Source organism: Mchenga conophoros, linkage group LG16 (genome assembly GCF_057382185.1).
Source record: "Mchenga conophoros isolate Kocher_MC1m ecotype Shallow Benthic linkage group LG16, M_conophoros_male_GT1.1, whole genome shotgun sequence".
Classification (NCBI taxonomy): domain Eukaryota; kingdom Metazoa; phylum Chordata; class Actinopteri; order Cichliformes; family Cichlidae; genus Mchenga; species Mchenga conophoros.
Window position 1 is genome coordinate 34,193,991 of NC_140541.1, and position 19,569 is coordinate 34,213,559.

Below are 19,569 nucleotides of genomic sequence, written 5' to 3' on the forward strand. Positions count from 1 at the left end.
CAAAATGTATAATCTTATCCAAGTCTTGATAAGCAGTCCTCACTGACATTCAGCTGCCTCCAACCTTGCAATGACATGAAAACATTTACAAGCCATGGGTTAACAGCAAAAAGCCAAACAAAAGTAATGACACAGATAAGTATATGAAAAACTAAATGTGTGAATTGTTATGACTAATTTCAGGTTTGCAAGCTGGTTTGGCTTTGCCAATGTCATGCACTAGATTCAGAAAATGCACACAGCATGCAAAACCACACACAGCGCCAAAGATGAAGACCACATTAAATCAAATCAGTGGTTGTAATTCGCCTCAAATCAGAGGAAGGCTAAAGTCACAGTTTGAAAGCAATAATGTAATAAGGCTGACGGGAGCTTTCTTCTCATCAGCTCGCCTGCTCATTTTTCTTTCATCATTAGCTTCCCATGTCTCAGTTGTGATTTACTTGTGAGATCAATCTGACCTATCCCAGAGACAGGCAAAGACATTTCCTCTAAATGTCAATGGGCAACAGATGGGTATGAATACAAAAGCTCTTCTACTTTTTCATTCACCTTTCTCATCTCTTTTAATATTGCAGTGTTTAAAAGGCTACAGCAAGAGATTATAGACACAGACTCTCTTTTTCATAATATTTTCAAGTGACATGTTTAGGATATAAAAGTGCTCTTTTTAAATATTTAATTTAAATGCATATTAAGAGTTGGAACAATCAATCACTGAAATGACTGATTGTTTGAGTATATTTGGTTGTTGCTATTTTCATTTAGAAAGTATACAGATTTTTGTCTCTCGAGTGCAAGGATTTGCTGATTTTTCCCTTTTTTAAATATTGTTCATAAATATCCGCTTTTGCTTGCCCTGCCACATCACTAGATGAAGAAATAGAAAAAAAAAACCTCCCCTGGCTCTAGAAACTTGCGTTACACAAACAATTAACTGATAAAATAATGAGCAGACGCTTATTCATGGAAATGCTAAATGGTGAATGATTTTATCGGTAGGAATTATTTTATTTTTTCTTACCAGCCGTTTAATTATTTGTCATTTATTCAGTTCAGAAAACATCAGGGTCTGATGAGAATTACATTCTACATCACATTTAAAGATATTGTTTAAAAAAAGGAAAGAAAAGGAAAAATTAATTTATCAAATCGTCTTGTGGCCTTCACCTTCGCACGTAGATTGACTTTCCTCTGTTGTCATGGAGATTCTTCTTTTTTTTTTTTTTAGTTGAGAAAAATCACAACAATCTCCGGTCTCAATCTACATAAACTCTCCAGGAAATTTACAGTAGGTGGTCTGGAACATATTTTCTCTATATTTATACTCTTCTGAGGTGGTTCTAAAGAACTGAGACCACAGCGTCCAGTAAGAAGGACAAGTTCAGGCGACAAAACGATATCACATCCACGCCACTGGTTAATATCAGTTGACTTACTTAATGGTGAACAACATTATGCTGAAATGTATAATATTAGCAGAAATCCAATCATATGTAAGAGTGGTATACAAATGATTATGAAAATTCAAGCTAATATAGCAGCACTGCTGCAGAGTACCTGACATGAATGATTGAATTTGTATGTACAAGGTCTGGGCTTGCTATGGCATTAGATGTTCTATCTGATGAGTTTGCCCATTCATTTCGCTGCACTGGCAGAAAAACCCAAACAAAAATATATGGAAAGTGATTTCTTGTGTCGGGGAGCATAGATCATAAAAGCTCAACTACATAATTGGGAATTACAGTAAAATCCCAAGGATCTGGCTCCAAACCAAGCTTCCACAGAGGACATGTCTGAACAGCTTATGAATTTAATTACTTATGGCACATATTTTTGTAGACCCAATATCATACTTAAAAAGATTAGTGCTAAATGCTTACAGTACTAACCATTAATGGGTTACCTCTCAAAATTAAATGCCAACCATGAACAAGTATGTCATTTCTATAGAAAAGAGGCAAGCACGGTGTGAGCTCTTGTTTCTCCCTACAGTATTGCTCTGCTGCCTGCCTTAGTGTCAGCACACTCTCCAGATTGCCACCCAGCATATTTCAATTTTGACCATATGTGCAGCTGACCTTTCAAAGCACTACCTGTGAGAGTGAAGCTCTATAGAGAGAGAGAGAGACCGTTCCACTCATGCTGTGTTTTATAAACCCCATCAGATTATAACACCTTCACAACCTTGGGAAAAGTACTGCACTGGAAAACTGGAAAGCTGCACAATTGAAGGTATGAAATGCTGAAAGGACATCATTGGGAAAGATTTTACCCTAAGACCGTTTTTAACGTGGTATCCAAGGAGAACAAGTAATAAGATGGTTCATTTATCATGCTGAAAGTTTTCATTAGGACCGTCACCTTGTTACATTCACTTATTTGGCAGAATTATTTACCCTTGGCTCATTTGGGGTTTTTTTAAGGGAGAATATACAACCGCAGTGTGTCGAGACGACACGTTCATGATACGAGTTTTCTACTTTTGTTATTATCTCCCATTTTATTTTTGCAGATTTGTTTTATTGGACATATTTCTGTGACAGTGACCTCTATATCACCACGCGCTGGTATGGATCCAAGCAAACCTAATTAGTTTTAAAACCACAGTGTGCCAAGTAAGTCACAAAACTATTAAGGGTCTGTATTTTGTGCACTATAAGAATATCCATGAATATCCATTGGCTGATTTTGTTCTAGCAAGCATGACTGTATTAACTAAATCTCAGAATTTAACTTAATTTGACACACAAAATGTTTTTCCCCAGAAACAGTCATTTAAAAGCCCACTGTATGAGTGCACAAAAGAGGCTCTACTGTTCTAACCTTCACTGCTCCGTTTCTAACTTGTTTTTCTTCTTCTTCTTCTTCTTTTTTTTTTATAGCTATAACTGTTATACTAATGTATCCTATTAACATAATGATCTCTGAAAGTTTGAAAGAAATGCCTCAAAGAAGTAAACATGAAAAGTACCAGGCTAATTGGTTATCTGATCTGACTTTAATCTGTCCATTAGTAATGGCAGGCGAGATATTTAATCCTATACTGATCCTGAAATGTTACAAAGGTCAACATGCAAACTATTGAATTATTGCTTTGGCTTATTTAAAAAAAACAAAAAACATATGCTCATTTTTAATTTTATCATCAGAAATGCAATTTCAACATTTATTTAAAGGACTAAAGATGATGTTTCATAACTTTTTGGACTACTTTATATTATTGAGAATGCTTACTATGTTGGATCCTCTGAAATAATTTATGCAGCAGAAAGTGGAACAAACATGTTGTTTTCCACATCAAAGCACTGAAGTATCCATTTTTAAAGTGTTTGGGACTTTAGCTGCATTCTTTGTTTCTTCTCTTTTTAGGTCTTAATATGCTCCCAAAATGACAAATCATTTGAACAACACAAAAGATTCCATTAGCTCCGGGGCAGCCTCTATTAAGTGGAACAACACCAGTATCACCCAAGAAAAGTGAGACAAAAGAAACTTGACACATGTATGGAAACAGGCAGCACCATTCAAGGTTCATTCAGCTCAGCTCGCTTCCTTTGCAAGAGCTTGTGATTAATTGAGATGTATATGAACTGCTTAGAAGATTCGTTCAATCACAGAGGTGCTGAGACAACAGGCTTTGACACTTCTGAGCATCGACACCTTTGCCAAGCAAGACTGAAATATCAGTTTTCTTGACTTTGGCGAGTCATCGGTGAGGGTTTTGGACCAAGGCACGACGAGGCTGAGAAAACTGAGTCAGTAATAGGAAGAACCTTAATCTTCCTGCCCCATTTTTATTCCAGAGGTAACAGCTGCAATAGTCATAGTGGATGAAAAGTTGTTTGATGTTTCCAACTGCACATGAGGCTGCAGTCACTTCGGCTTTCCAGCAATCTGACAGCAAACTGCTCGAGGTGGAATGATGAACTTGTTGTAATAGAGTTTCTGGCGACAGTGAGGCATTGAGAGCACAGGCTGATAGTAATGATGATATCAGTCACTGTGCAAGCGTGAACTGATAGATAGACGTGTCTGCTGAACGTTCTGAAGGCAGGCAGACAGTGGCGAGCACGAGCGCTGTCAACATTACAGGAGCATATGCAGATTTTACTCAACTACCTAATGTTCCGACATACAGCCTCCAAGGTCGCCAATCAGTGTGTTAATATCGTGCTGCATTTTGCAGTGATGTGTCATCTTAAAGTGTCTTAAACAGAGAAACCAGAGGACAACACACATACAGTAAGGAGGCTGAGGTCAGTGTGACAAATGGTTGATGGTTGCTGCTTGGCTACTTCAAGAAAAAAACCTGTCCACCACTTCTAATTTTCACAAAAATAAAAAATAAAAATATTACATATAGCATTAAATCATGGGACCATCATCTAGCATTATTTTTATATTATATTTTATATATTTATATTATTTTTTTTATCATGAATTGTCAAAAATTCAAAGCAAACCTTGTATATTCAAGGAGAGGAAGAAACATTTGTGTTTTTTGCTATATTTTACCTGAAAATAAATCAACAATAACAACATAATTGTTAATTTTCTGTGAATGGACAAGTTGATCAAAGAACTATCCATTTCTGCTCTTTTTAGGCTTCAGGAACACACACAAGCAGAGACACCAGCTCAACCTGCACAGCCTGCGTATCCAAGGCTGCTCTTTAAGCTGTCATCCACTACCTACACTGATAATAAGTCTTCTCAGGATATCTCTGATTCAGCTCAGCGGGTGACCAATTGGGCTCAGCAAATACACAAAACAATTTCCAAGTGGAAATTCTGCTACAGATAACCTGAACCCTATTTGGTTAAATGCTTGCCAGCATTAAATGCAAAGATGCATTTAAACCTCTGAATGTTTTGCATGTAATTTCCATTCAAAACACCCCCACCCACTTCCCATCTGCATTTAATTTGGTCAAGTCTGAACTCACTGATGTCACACAAGACCACTGGAACTGAGAGAGCGAAATGAATACCGAGGATAAACAGTTTTAATTAATTTAGAAGCAATATAAATTACTGTGCATAGAGCAGAACTTCAATATTATATATTCATATCATATCAGCTTTAGATACATTTAGATTTTATTCAGAACTAAAAGCTAATTAGGTTGATTCTCTATTTCCATAAAAAACCCTGTGTGAAATGCAAATACAAACAGAAAGCAATGATTTGCGCTTCTCATAAACCCATATAGTATTCACAGCAGTACACAGAAAATATATCAAATGTTTAAACAGAGACATTTTACTAGTTCATAAAAAGTATTAGCTCATTCTGAATTTGATGGCAGCAGTACGTCTCAAAAAAGTTGGGACAACAAAAAGCTGGAAAGGTAAGTGGTACTAAAAAGGAAACAGCTGAAGGAACATTTTCAACTAATTTGGTTAATTGGCAGCGGGAGTGTAAGATGGGCAAATGGGTTTCAAATGAGCATCTTAGAGAGAGCCTCTCTGAAGTAAAGATAGCCAGAGCCCATCTATCTGCAAAAACCTGTCTACAAATTGTAAAACAATTTAAGAATAATGTTCCTGCATATAAAACTGTGCAGATATCTCATCATCTACAGTACATAATATCATTAAAAGTTCCAGAGAATCTGGAGAAATCTCTGTGCGCTAGAGATGAAGCAGAACATATTGGATGCCTTTGATCTTCAGGCCTGCAGGTGGCACTGCATGAAAAACAGACATGATTCTGTCATGGAAATCTTTGCCATATGCTCAGGAACATTTCTAGTAATCACTCTGTAAAAACAGCTCACAAATGCAGGCGCTCTGTGTGCAACGAAGAAGCCATATGTAAAGATCCAGAAATGCAGCCAGCTTCTTTGGACAAAAGTTCAATTAAAATGGACTGAGGCAAAGTGGAAAACTGTTCTGCGGTCAGACTAATGGAAATTTTAAATCTTCTTGGAAAATGTGGACACTGCATTCTCTGGACTAAAGAAGACAGAGACCATCCAGATCAATTAGAGAACATTAGAGCCTCTGGATTTGGCAGCCTGCACAGCACGATCAAGACCTTCAACGGCGAGAGGAATGTACAGGATTTGGAGCATCATATATTCCCATCCAGAGGACATCTTTTTCAGAGAAGGCCTTGCAAACTTTGGTAAGACAATGATAAACTGCATATTACATCTATTACAGTAACATGACTTCCTAGCCAGAGTCTGGCTGCTGAACCAACTGAAACATTTGATGAATCATGAAATAAAAAATACAGCAAAGCAGACTTCCTGCATCAGACTGGTGTTTAAAGAAGAGATAAACATGACCCCATTCCAACTCGTGAGACTTATTGCAATCAAACTCATAGCAAAACATAAAATAAAATTAGCTAAAATAAGCCAATTTCAATGGAAACTAAGGAAAAGATTTCCTGTTCCAATGCATAACTTGGACCAAACTCTCCACAATGTCAAACTCATGACGGTAGAGCTTCTGGACACGTGAGTCACATGCAAGCCTTTTTTTCTATCTGATTCCACAGCAGTCTTCAGTCTCGGATAATAATACAGTTGAAGGTAAATATGCAGTCAGGTATAATTGATCAGGAATCAATAAAGAATACGACTTACAATATATGAAGATAATAGAGGTACTATCAGCAGTAGCTTATCTATCTTAACCGCAATCTCAGTAAGTCAGTTTCACTCCCAAGTGTATCATCCAGCACACATGCTCACAACACACACAAAAATTGAGAGAAATTAACACTTCCTAGACTATTTAATCAAAGCATGTTATTATTCCTTAGTTGCTGACAATATACAGAGTACCAATGGGATGCAAAACAAATGGCACTTGTCTGTCTTTGACTATAACAACACACGACATGCGTAACTAGGACATGTACTGACTATGCCAAAAGCCTGTAAACGAGAGTGAGGACTGAGGGGAAAAACAGCTCCGGGTTCAAAGGTTTAGCAATCACTGAATAACTGCAGGGACCAGAAACGGACTCAAAAATATACCCCTTCTGATGTCCGTGTAGTCTCCTCATATGCTATTTAAAAATATCTCATGTTGTTTTGTTTGCTATATATTCATTCAAATGTGTTTTAAGGCATGTTGTTGAAGACTTTTATTGCATCTTAAATCTGTACCTCCCCCAATATCAGCAGCAGTTTCAAAGTCACTATTGGGCTCTAAAATCAATCAAGCATACAGTTTAAAGCCCCTGTATTTTATGAAACTACCCCCCCCCCCCCACACACACACACACACAAAAGACAATATCACACTGCTGAAAAATATCAACAACAGTCTTTATGATTGTGCTGAGAGCAAAAGTTCCCCTAACAGAGTAAATCACAGGCTGCCAAAAACAACCAATGCCAAGACTACTAAAGGCCAGTAAGACGCTGTCATTTATTAATTAATATGACCTTTATTTTACTAAGACCTCGATGCCCACATTGTTCTTGACTTACTCCGGGCCGAGACACTGCAGACCCGAATGGCTGTTTGTACAACCCTCAAGGCTACTTCATAGAGATTTTTACTGCATACAATATGACATGCTTGACAGAAGCTATTTAGTAACTACTACCAGTCACAGAAGGAAAAAAAAACAATAATAACCCAGAGCTCATTCAGCTGCTGTTATACCATGAGTCTGTCAAGGGTCGAGACTCAAGATTGAACATTGAAAATTTGTGAAATCATGCTGATCTCAACAAGTCTTCCCAAAATCTCTATTTCGCCACAATGGGAACCAGCGACTCTTCAGCCATAAAATGAACACTATGTGGCAGAAACCAGAAGTACTAGAATACGCAGAGACAGCACTATAAGTCCTCATAGTAATGGGCACATGATCTCCACAAATTAGGGTCCACTACTTAAGTCAGTGATGTCTGGCAGCACACAATGGCAAGCTATTTACAAAGTTATTAACATCGCCAATCCCCTGCTGTCATCTTCTGCTGAAATGGTTATCTAGGCAGGGTATGATGAAAGCTAAAAGCCATTTCATATGCCTTCGCAGACTATGGAGGTAGATCAATGTGCCTCTTCTCACTGAGAAAATAATAAGGCGATGCATTACACACAATCACACACGACCTCATACTCAGTACAAAGGCACGCACACAGCGAAAGCGACGAAGTCTGAAATGGCAGAAAATGTGATGTTTGAAGTAGACATTTATTGGTGTATCCCAGCTGCAAGTGTATCCCCCTGTGTGTGCCTCCAATGTTAAATACAATGATCCAAAATAACGTCACTGCAAATGCAAATGAGAGCGACTTTTTTTCTCCCCCTCTTCCTTTTATTTGAAAAGCGTCAATGAGATGCGGGGAAACGAGCAAATATCCACTACCACTAACTTTAAAGTGGCGGAAGACGCGGAAAAAAATCATGAATAAAGATTTTTGAGTGAAAATGTTTGAGGCAAACTCGACGGAGCTCAGTCCACCTTGCACGGACTTGCGCAACAAAGTTTCCCGTTAGGAGTTAAGGGAGAATTGAATTCGGGAACAACGATGCCTGCCTCCTCCCAAAACTCTGATTTAAAGAAAACAAACAAACATATTATAAACAGCTCAACGCAACTGTGTCAACTTCGTCTTGGTGGCAAACAGCATATCGCACAGGCGCAAGAGTGCAAACGATACACAAAACATTCCCAGCACAGGCGAGAAACTCGATGGTGAACTCCAAACAGCAGGCTCGGTGCTCGGGAAACGGAACGCAGAGCGGCCGTACTTACACTGGAACCACAAAGTAGTGCGAGCAGTCCCGGAGAAAACAAGTCCACGATCCTCGGCGCTGCGCGGTCCGAGCTCCACATCCAGCAGGCTCATTCCCTCCTCTCCTCCTCCTCCTCAGCTCCCCTCTACAGCTGCTGGATAAGTTTGCTGACGTCAACAAGCACTCAGTCTCAGCCGCCAAAGCTCTTTGGTGGAATAATACATGGAAAAGGAGGGGAAAGACGCGACCGGAAAGACCCGGGGAGGCAGCCATGTACGTTAGAGGTTGCTCATGCAAGACAAAAAATATACAAACAAGCCAGAAAATTTCACCACTTGTTATTATTATAAATATATATATAGTGTAATGAAGTGGAGTTTAATAAATGCTCAAAGCGTTAGTACTGCTAAATAAATACATCACTTTACCACTACTAATGTGCTCCAGTTAAGTGGCTTTACTTTTGGTGAGCAATTTGACTTTACTCACCAAAGTAAAGGCAAAATAAATAATTTAACCTATCAGCATTTACTTATCTCTAGTTGCTAGTTTTGACCATATAGAATACAAGTTGGATGTGTATGTGCAGCCTCTGGGTCTGAAATGTGCAACCAATAGGAAAGCGTCTTAACCCTGCATTCTTTTTGATAGACACCAGGGGGCGATAGCTATGGTTACTAATAGTGTGGGAAGATGGCACTCATACTAGACCTTAGAAACACTTTCCTGGTGAGTTTATGGGATCTGTTTGACATTTCTGAAAATGTTGTTTTTATCCCTTAGTTTCATAAAAGGATGGACTCATGGGTCATTGGCTCAGGTGACAGCTCGGGTTTGGAGACTAAGGTTGAGATGGTTTGGCATGTCTATCTTGGAGAGAGTTTAATATTGAGCTGTCACCAGGAAGAAAAGAGGAAGACCTCAGAGGGGGTTCCAGGATCTAGTGAAGGAGGACAGGTTGGTGTGACAGAGGATGATGCTAGAAAAAAGGTGAGAAGATTCACTGTGATGTCACTGTCTGAAATCAAATGTTTCTGACTTGCTATTAGACCAAAATTTCTGCCTCCTAGTATACAGCGAATTTTCACGTTTAGCTTTGCTGTTTGCACTCATGGCTGGCTGCTCATAACTTCATGCTGTCAAGAAATTGGCTAGCTAGTTTGACCAAAAATCAAATGACCAAGTCAGTTTTTTAAGGAGCTTGCTATTACAAGAACACATTTAGCTAACTTCTTTTTATTGTTTTTATGCTAATCTCTGCTGTATTGCTATTTTAAAGCTAAACCATTGCTAGCTAACTAATGACAAATTTAAACCGCATTTTTTTCTGTGGCAAATCTGGAATCTTTGTGCCAAGAATAAAGATGATGATGTATCAGCATAAGATTAGTAAATATATTACATAATAATTTACCTCTCAATTAAAAGTAAATTACTTGTTCATTAGCAAACTACAGATTGAAAATATGTTTAGTAAAATATATACCAATATTCTTAAGGTTCATGATCAGTAATCACCATGTGATAATATATACTTAATTTATCCCAAAAGTTGTACAATCTTTAAAATAATTAGATAATCATTATCATTAAAATGATAATGTTCAACAGATACAGTGGAGAAGCCTGCTGCTCTTCTTTTCATCATTTAAGTATGATGTGAAAATGTGATCATCATTATGAGCAGGGTGCATTTTTGCATTTTGACTCATTTGACATGAAGTATTATATGTTTTGCACTAAATTAAATTACTTCTATTCAAAAAATGTAAATGCCCCAAAAATGTTTTTTGTTTATAAATCAAATTTCAGTATAGTTAATAAGCAACCAAAATTTTAAAAATCTGAAAATGTTATGTGTGTCATATTGTAGTACTATGAGAAACATTAACAGGAATTTAGAACGTCTCTATTGTATAATTGATTTTTTTTCCTTCAGCAGAGAGATTTAAAAAGACAGCTATACACAGCTTACAAATCCAAGGTCCGGCTTTGATGATAAATTTTAAAGGGGCAAAGTCTTTGCTGTGTCTCTGTGTCATTATTTCTAGTTGCTACTACACAGTCCTATTTTCAATTATACTTCAAATGTGCTTTCCAGGTAATCTACTTATCGAGGAGACGATAAAGTTGGAGAAAGGTTACAATGAACAGAGTTTTCCTTTTTTATGTCAAGGGTAAGCAAGCCCAAAATGTGAGGGATCCATAAATGGGCTCGCTAGATTCGAAACAGACCTTTTCATGATGGTAGAAAAGTAGTTGCAACAATACAAAGCCCATTACACAAATCAAGAAAGACACTCCAACAAAATGGCAGGAAGACACAAGGGGGACTGAGACACACTCAGACAAAGGACAAAGAAAAACTGGAGCTACATAAACCGGCACACACAGGTAACCAAGGGAAGTCGACACATCAGAGTAATAACAGCTAAAACTAATAAGACAAAAGACAAAGTCAAACTGGACAAAGTCAAACCAACAGCGAAGTATGAAAACAATTTAACTCTACTGACAACAAGTGGAATGAGAACTAGCCCCGTCTCTGACTGTGACCTGTAAGTGAGAAGTTATAAGCTGTTTCTGTTCAACAAACTCATTTGTCATCAAGTGTCAAGAAATAAATACTGCAAGGAAGAAGAAATGAGTCATTTCCTGGATGTTGTGCTGATTAAGTCATTATTTTGTGGTCTTCCTGATCCAAATTAAAGCCCCGCCTTTTTACCAGAGGTGCGGCCCAACTTAGAAGAACTTAGTGCATCTTGATCCAGATCTGTATCTAGAAATGTTGTACTTTACAAGTGCAAACTTTGATGTTTTGCATCGTGTTTTCACAAATACACATCAAACTGAAATAAGAGAAACCTGTCTCAATGAAATACTGCTGATCCATAGACTGAGTTCATGCAGATGTACTGAGATGTTTCACATTGGCAGAGGTATGAAGTCTTGGGCTGCCCTTGATTTATGTAATCCATTCATCCATCCATCTATCAGTCATCCTGGCTATTTTCAACCAGGATTAGCTGACGGTGAGTAACAGGAGGGATCTTAGACAGGTCACCAGTTCATTAATCTATACGGTGGCTACACAGAAAGAACTTTTTGGGTTTGAAACTGCTTCTAGGCTTGAGTCTTGCTGTGAGATGTTACTGTGTTCTTCATGCACCTGTTTAGGTTCTTTGTGGGTACTCCAGCTCCCATTTACTGCCCAAAGGCATGTGCATAAGAGTAACTACATTAGAAAAAGGTGTAGGTGTTAAAGTCAGCGGTTGTAGAAAAATAAATGAAATTCTAGAGGTGTGAAGAAAATTTTACTTTAATTCGTGTGTCAGAAGATACTGTTGCAGAATCTTTATATGATAAATAGAGCTGAGATGAGAAAAAGCCGAGCAAAGTTTGCAGAAATGTTGCCAGATGTAGTTTTACCTGCATACATACATATTGTAAATAAATAATAGGTTCATTAATTAAGCTCAAACAAACAGATCGTTTAATTGCTTGATATATTTTCTAAATAAGAAGTCAGTAATAGCTGACAGCTGCTGACTTCCTTTAAATATCAGTGAGACTTCACAGTACTTATAAATCCATTTGTGAAGGACTAAAAAAAATCTTTTCAGAACAAAATCCAAACAGGTCACTGAATATCCATGCTGACAGGGAGATGAGCTTTGCACAGTCAGATGTGTGCTCTTGTTTAATGCATTTACAATGACATTAAGTTTATTTCACGGCAGCCCAAGTCTGGCTTAGATATTTCACAGAGGATTAAAGAGTCTGCTCTCAAGAGAACTGGCAGACTGTCAGCTTCAAACGACTTTGCCTCATCTACAGTTTGCTAAAAATGTATCAATATCACTGGAGAATCACCGCAGCTACTATCAGAGTATTTATAGTCTGTCCCTCTCTGAGCAACTTTACACACTGTTTTGATGACATTGCAAATGTAGTGTGTGCCTCCAGATTTCTTTGGACAAACACTGCTTCCCTCAGTGATGGATTAAGGTGTCCAAGATGATAAATAATATGAATATCTGATTTTTACGCTGGAGAACCTTCTTTTGTTTTCTCATCTCATATAATTTCCCATGTTAAATATTGCCTCTCTTCAGTCTGGCTTCAATCCACAGTAATAACACAAATATGTCCCTTAGCAATAACCCTCAGTGCAAATAATGTTTAAATGTCCTAAATTTCAAGCAGTGGCAACATTTTTCCAATGAGATGAACAGAAAGATAAGAGACAATCCTGGTGAAATTCCACTTTTTTCTTGTCGTCAGTGATAATGAATGAAAACATTAAAACAATAAAAACAATAAAATGTTTCTGGATGAGGCTGGAAACTCCCAGACATACGTAAACACATTTAGGTAGTTATTTTGGAGCATTTATCAAAACTAAAAGATTTTTTTTTTTTTACTTCGACCTTAAGCAAGGGTTTAAAAAAAGTTTCCTCCCCTGGAAGTTTTACTTTTATCACCATCTTTAAAGTTGTGGCATTCCCCCATAAATTTTCATTCAGGCTTCTTTGAGTGTCCATGATCACCATAATTCTCCCATAATGTGTCTGCCTAAACCAATTTAAAAACAGATCTGGTGAAGAATTATTTTATGGAGCTAAAGCCTGATTTAGAGCCCTCATAGAGCTCCATTCTCACCGAAAAACGATTAAAAACACATCAGTGGGTTCCACTGTGGCACAATTTGTCATGTTCCTTCATTATGATGAACATGGGCACTGTGGTTTGTTTTGAGTCAGTCCTACATATGTCCTGATGCTTTAAATGCTCAACAGACTATCTAATGTGTGCTAATCCATCACTGGAAATAAGCCCCAGCTGATTCACTATTTACTTCTGTTTGAGTAATGTTTGCTGGAAAACTACTGTGCTTAGCTGCTCTGCGAAATTTAAAAAAAAAACAACTATTTGTAATCTTTTTTTTCCTTCTTTTTTTGATTAGTGGAGGTAGAAGCTTTTTTAATACTGCAAACCATAATTTTGTCTCTCTGATCTTTAAAAAAAAAAAAAAACCCTGTTAAAATATTTCCACAGACAAAGTTTTTATCACAAGTTCATTGAACTTTTTCAATATTTAATTAGGAACACCATATTTCCCATATTTCTAAACAAGTGCTTTGAGAATCTATTAACATAGCCATTAAAAAAGCACTTATAATCAGAATCAGAATCAGAATACTTTATTGATCCCTGGGGGAAATTATTTTTTGTTACAGTGCTCCATTTTAAACCAACATTAAGACAAGACAGACAATACGCTAACTAAGAATAGTACAATATATACATATATATACATACATACATACATAAGTCACTCATAAATAAATAGTTGGAAAAGAAACATGTGTAGTTGTAGCAGCAAACAGTGTGTTAAGTGGATGCGTTGTACAGGGAGATGGCCACAGGCAGGAATGATTTCCTGTGTCGTTCAGTGGTGCTTTTCGGTAATCTCAGTCTCTCACTGAACGAGCTCCTGTGACTTACCAGCATGTCATGGAGTGGGTGGGAGGTGTTATCCAACATTGTCTTTATCTTGGACAGCATCCGCCTCCCCGACACCACCTTGAGGGAGTCCAGCTCCATCCCCACAACATTGCTGGCCTTACGGATTAGTTTATTAAGTCTGTTGGCATCTGCGACCCTCAGCCTGCTCCCCCAGCATGCAACAGCATAGAGGATCGCACTGGCCACAACAGACTCATAGAAAATCCTCAGCATTTTCTGGCAGATGTTGAAGGACCTCAGTCGCCTCAAAAAATAGAGACGACTCTGGCCCTTCCTGTAAAGTGCTGTGGTGTTTTTAGCCCAGTCCAGTTTATTGTCAATGTGTACTCCAAGGTATTTATAGTCCTCCACAATGTCAACACTGACCCCCTGGATTGAAACAGGGGTCAAGTGTTTCCTGGTCTTCCTGAAGTCCACGATCAGTTCCTTGGTCTTTGCCACGTTGAGCTGCAGATGATTCTGCTCACACCACGTGACAAAGGAGTCGACCACAGCCCGGTACTCTGTCTCATCATCCCTGCTGATGCATCCAACCACCGCAGAGTCATAATGCTACACTCACTACAATAAGCAGGGCCTGCATTGCTAATGGATATTGTTGGAAAGAAAAAACAAAATATCTTCTATCCTAGCAATTCACATTCAGCATGAGGATTCTGCAAATTTTATTGTGTAATGTTATGAATAAAAATGGCATTTAAGGAGCATTTTTGTTTGTTTGCTTGTTAAGTTACTTACAGAAACGTATAAATCATTCAAGCTTAAAGAGACTTTTAGTAGACTTTTGTGTCTACACATAACAAACACTTTTGCACACGACCAATTTTAAAATGTGTCTTTGGCACTACAGCATCCCATCTCAAAAATACACCATTTGTTCCCATTTCTTTAGTTGAAGCTACAATAAAATACCAACGATAACACAGTTTGACAGGCATGAAAAAGTATTTTTGCACCAACAAGGTGATTCAGAGCTTTTAGCTGGAAACTTGGCGTATCTCGGCACGGCGTGCAGTGTGTCCTTAAACAATTGGGGACCAGTGAAGGACAAAAGAAGTGGCAGGCCTAAAAACTATGAAAGAAAAAACAACAATTTGAATGTCATGTCCTTAAGAAATAGAAAAAAACCCTAGCCAAAGCCTGACAAAGGACTAAAGAGAAGCATCTGGCCCTTGAAATGATCTATCCTCTGTTCAACAAAGCCTCATCAGAAGTGGTCTCAGTGGAAGCATGGCAGACAAGAAGCCATTCTCAAGTAAGGGAAACAGGGAAAAGAGGCTTAGGTATGTAAATATACAAGAACTGTACTGAAAATCGGAGCTAACAGGACTTAAAGAATGATCCAAAATAGACTTTTGGTTCAGACTGCCATCAATATGTAGTTAAGCCAAGAGTTTTGGAGATAATGTTCAAAATTGACTGAATTATGAATGTATTAAAGTGACACCAGGTTTTATATAACATGCAATACCATCTGAAAAACACCTGATTAGCAATGACTTCATTTTTGTGGATTGAAGCAGTGTGGGATCATCTTAGAAAAGCAGCCAACATCCAAAAAAGAACCTGGTTTTGCCATGTAATGCTTTTCCATTTTTGTTTGCTTGTGTTTTAATAAATCCCTCCACCTACACCCCATTTTCTCTGCAAATGATTAAGAAACGTGGCGTGGATCAAGACTTTTGCACAAGACCCCTGCAGAGTCCTGTGTGATGATCTGCTATCAAAGTCTTATTTAATATTTACTTTTAGTTACCGTATAAATAAAGCATGCTAATTTATATACTAATAATTTCTGTAGGGCTGCGTTGGATAACAAGCCTTAGTGCTTCCTGGTGCCTTTGATCAAGTGACTGAATTTTATACAGATTCAAAGTTCTGTCCTCATTTCCATACGGAGAGCAATGTAGAAAAAGATTGGATTTTTCTTCTGAGATATAACAAACTTGTTGTTTTTTAACTCATCTGTGTTTTTGGTCACATTTGGCCAAAACATCACGCTTGAGCGTAATCGAGAAGAAAAATAAAAAAAACCTTGAGCTGGGCAAATACCCCCCAAATTTATACAAGGCCACATTAACTATGTAAACTTTGTACCCAGGTTATTTGTCCGTGTTAAAGTCTCCACCACTCATGGCCAATGTAATTTACTGCTGAAAATGTACTGATATAGAAAAACCCATGTTGCTGATTTGGAGAGCAAAGGTATAAACAGCATCATCCACTTTCTCTCAATTTACTGCTCTTTTTGTCAGCTCGCCTCCCTGTTTCAAAGCGCACAGAACAAAAAAATATGCCTTTTCAAAAGAGCTCCCTGCATTAGAAATGCTGTCTCCTTTGTATAATGCCTAAGCCTGCTGATTTGAACTCCAAGCTCAACCCTTCCCATTGATTGTTTCTGAATTGTTTTAGCGTATTGTCAGAACCGGAGCTATTTTCAGGCAACTATTAGAAATGTAAACCACCTCTACCCTGTGGATTCATATATAGAAACCTTTCCATTTTTTTTTTATTTTTTTATCTTTTGCAGTGATTTATGCAACAGCAGCTTGCTTTCGGTTGCCTTCATTTGATATTGCTATTTCCAGTAACCTCCTCACTCCATCAAAAAGGGAGTCTTACCAAACAAAAAAAATATTCCTCGTCAACAAGCCAGAGCTATCCATTACCACCTGGTAAGATGAGGCTTTGCATTAACAGCAGAGCTAAAGACAGATCTTCATATCCATCATCGTTACAGCTCATCAGCACAGCCGTCAGAGAAGATCACCATTGAAATGATTAATGAAAAAAGGCCCATAAGCAGAGAAGTGCCACGTGTTTCTTTCAATGCTCTTTAAGCAGAGATAATAAGAAAAGGATAGTCTGCTTTGGGAATTAAACTGTGAAAATGAGACCCGTAATTGGCAATATCCCCAACATCAGCTACTGCGAGTTTTCCTTTTATGGCTTCTATCTGGGATGTTGGTTCTATTTCTGACTTGCAGTGTTGCACTACTTCAGAGACAATTTCAAAGTATTTTTTGAGTCCTCCACAGTTTTTCTCTTAGTTCTGCGAGTAATAGTAATAGTGCACAGGTGAATGTGTGCCATTTAAAGATGTTAAAATACAGATCAACCAACTTCAAAATCAGTTGCTCTGTGATCTGCTGCAGCAATAATGGGATTCGATATCCATTCAGCTGCAAGGCAAGTTTTTTTTCTTTCCCCCAGAGGCAGAGCGTTTGCCCTGTACATCCGATCTCAGAAGAAGATGAGAATATTGATGTCACATAAAGCACCCATTAGGGAACTGTGCTTTGGCAGTCTTTACCCGCTTTGTGTGATATTATTGTCTAAAAATTTCACCATGATTGCATGCTTTGTTATGCCTTGCTCACATCAGCTGCTCCCTCCCCTCTTTCCCCTCGTTAGGTATTTAAGATCCAGACAGAGGAGCGATAGAAAAAATGAGCTGTGTTCTGAGGAGCCATTTTCAAATAAATATACTCTAAGTGTAAGTGGAAATAGATTATTAGCTGTTTTTCACCAGTTATTTTTCATCTCATTTTGCTGTCCGGAGCAGGCTGCAGGTTGGGCTAAACAAGGAAGGATCAATAATCCTGGTAGTATTATTTTCTTTGTAGAAAATGAGACAAAGGTACAGCTGCATACCAAGCCTCGTGGCAAACTCCTAATAGCTTTGCAAGGTGGAGAAATGGCCACTCGTGAATCACTGAAAAATGGAGGGTTAGGGCACAGCGACAGCAGCAGAAATACAATGCCAAGCAGATGTGATGGAGGGATAAACAACACCATAAACCTCTATCCAGCCCGCAGACATCTTAAATTTGTGTCACAATCAGTCTTACTCCATAAGCTTGCATCTTAGTGATGCAACTCTGTCACATGGTGGAGTCATTGTCATTATCAGCTGCTTTCAGTTCTGTTTTTCTTTTACCGTTTAACTGAATTTTTTAAGTAGAGCATTAAGAGCAAGAATAAGATGAGGAAGTGACCACAAATTTAATGCTACTGTGTTTTCTAAATCTCCTACAAAATGTGACATTGCTATAATCAAAGTTTTATAATTTATGTTTAGGCTGAAGAATGACTTGATTATAAGTTGATGCTTTGGAATAAAACAAGTTGAGCGTTATGTTCATGCTGATGAACCACTAAAGATGACCTTTGTAGCTCTTTGTAGCTCTCACTATCCTCCCTTCTTTGAAACTAACTTACTTTTCCTTACTTTAGTCGGCTTTGTAAAGCGGATTATGAAATCTTTTTCAATTGGAGCATACTCCTTTTATCCCCATGGTTCTAACAAAAGATCATCTGCTTGCTACTTCTCTTTCATTATTGACGGCCGGCATTCATTGATTTGTAGATTTCTCAAAACAGGCTGAACACCATCCTCAGCCATCCTAAGCCTTAGGTATATTTTTTATTCTCTCAAGTTCTAAAGTTCAAGTGCAAAGTTGTTGTTTTTTTTAACAGTTGCTCCAAGTCACCAAATTTCATTGACAGTCGATGAATTGCTTTGGAAAATGTGAACATTTCAAAGGAGGACGGCATGAATTTTGAACCTTCAATTAGCTTTAGTCGTCTTACTGACAAAAACATAATTTATGCTATTGAGTTTAATAACAGAAAAGTTCCTTCCTATTTGCTATTTACAAAAGTTTTTTTTTTCAAAAGTAAATAATGGAACATTTTCTGTGAATTCACAGATAATTTCTGTCACAGGACAACGTCTTTCATTTCTTTATTTCCTTTACAGCGTGAGCCCAGTGAGCCTTGCTGACAGCTTTCCTTCATTTACTACAGCAGCAGCATTTTTCTGCTGAAAAACTGAGAAGTACTGTTGAAAGTGCACTTTTTTTTCTCCTTAAGATATCTCAGACATTAACTGTGAAATTTACTCTTTTTACACTGAAACCAACAATTTGGAGATCTTGTTTTTTGGGAGTCTTTTTTTCAGCCAATAACTGTATTGGTCCGTTCCACTTAAAAGATGAAGTTAAGCTGTGTGTGTCCTGTTTTATAAAATGATTTGAGGATTTCCTTACCTGGATGACTGAGCATGCATCATGTTGGACCTGTTGAAATACACTATATGTCATTTCGGGGCATTCACTGAAACCATTTATGAAGCATCTTGTGCTGTAGCAGCCATTAACAACAAGGAATGAAAAGCTCCAGCTTATTTTGTTATTGTCAAGAAAATTGTCAGACTATTTGTCTTTCCTTCTTCCAGGTAGTTTTTCTAATTGCGCAAAATATAAAGAGTTGTGTATACACTGCATGCGGGCGTTAAGATGAGTTTTCAAGTGGCC

At 37.9% G+C, this 19,569-nt stretch overlaps 1 protein-coding gene across 3 annotated transcripts in view; it reads right to left on the minus strand.

Annotated features, from left to right (window-relative positions):
- Positions 1 to 8,939, minus strand: part of gulp1a (GULP PTB domain containing engulfment adaptor 1a) — a 92,457-nt gene extending 83,518 nt beyond the window's left edge. The window contains exon 1 of one of the 3 annotated variants that reach the window (XM_085249345.1): positions 8,742 to 8,939. In XM_085249345.1, the coding sequence (XP_085105471.1) occupies positions 8,742 to 8,835 (94 nt within the window). In that variant the 5' untranslated portion in view covers positions 8,836 to 8,939. The remainder of the gene's footprint in view (positions 1 to 8,741) is intronic. The other 2 variants (XM_085249352.1, XM_085249346.1) reach the window with 2 other exon arrangements.
- Between the last annotated feature and the right edge of the window lie 10,630 nt (positions 8,940 to 19,569).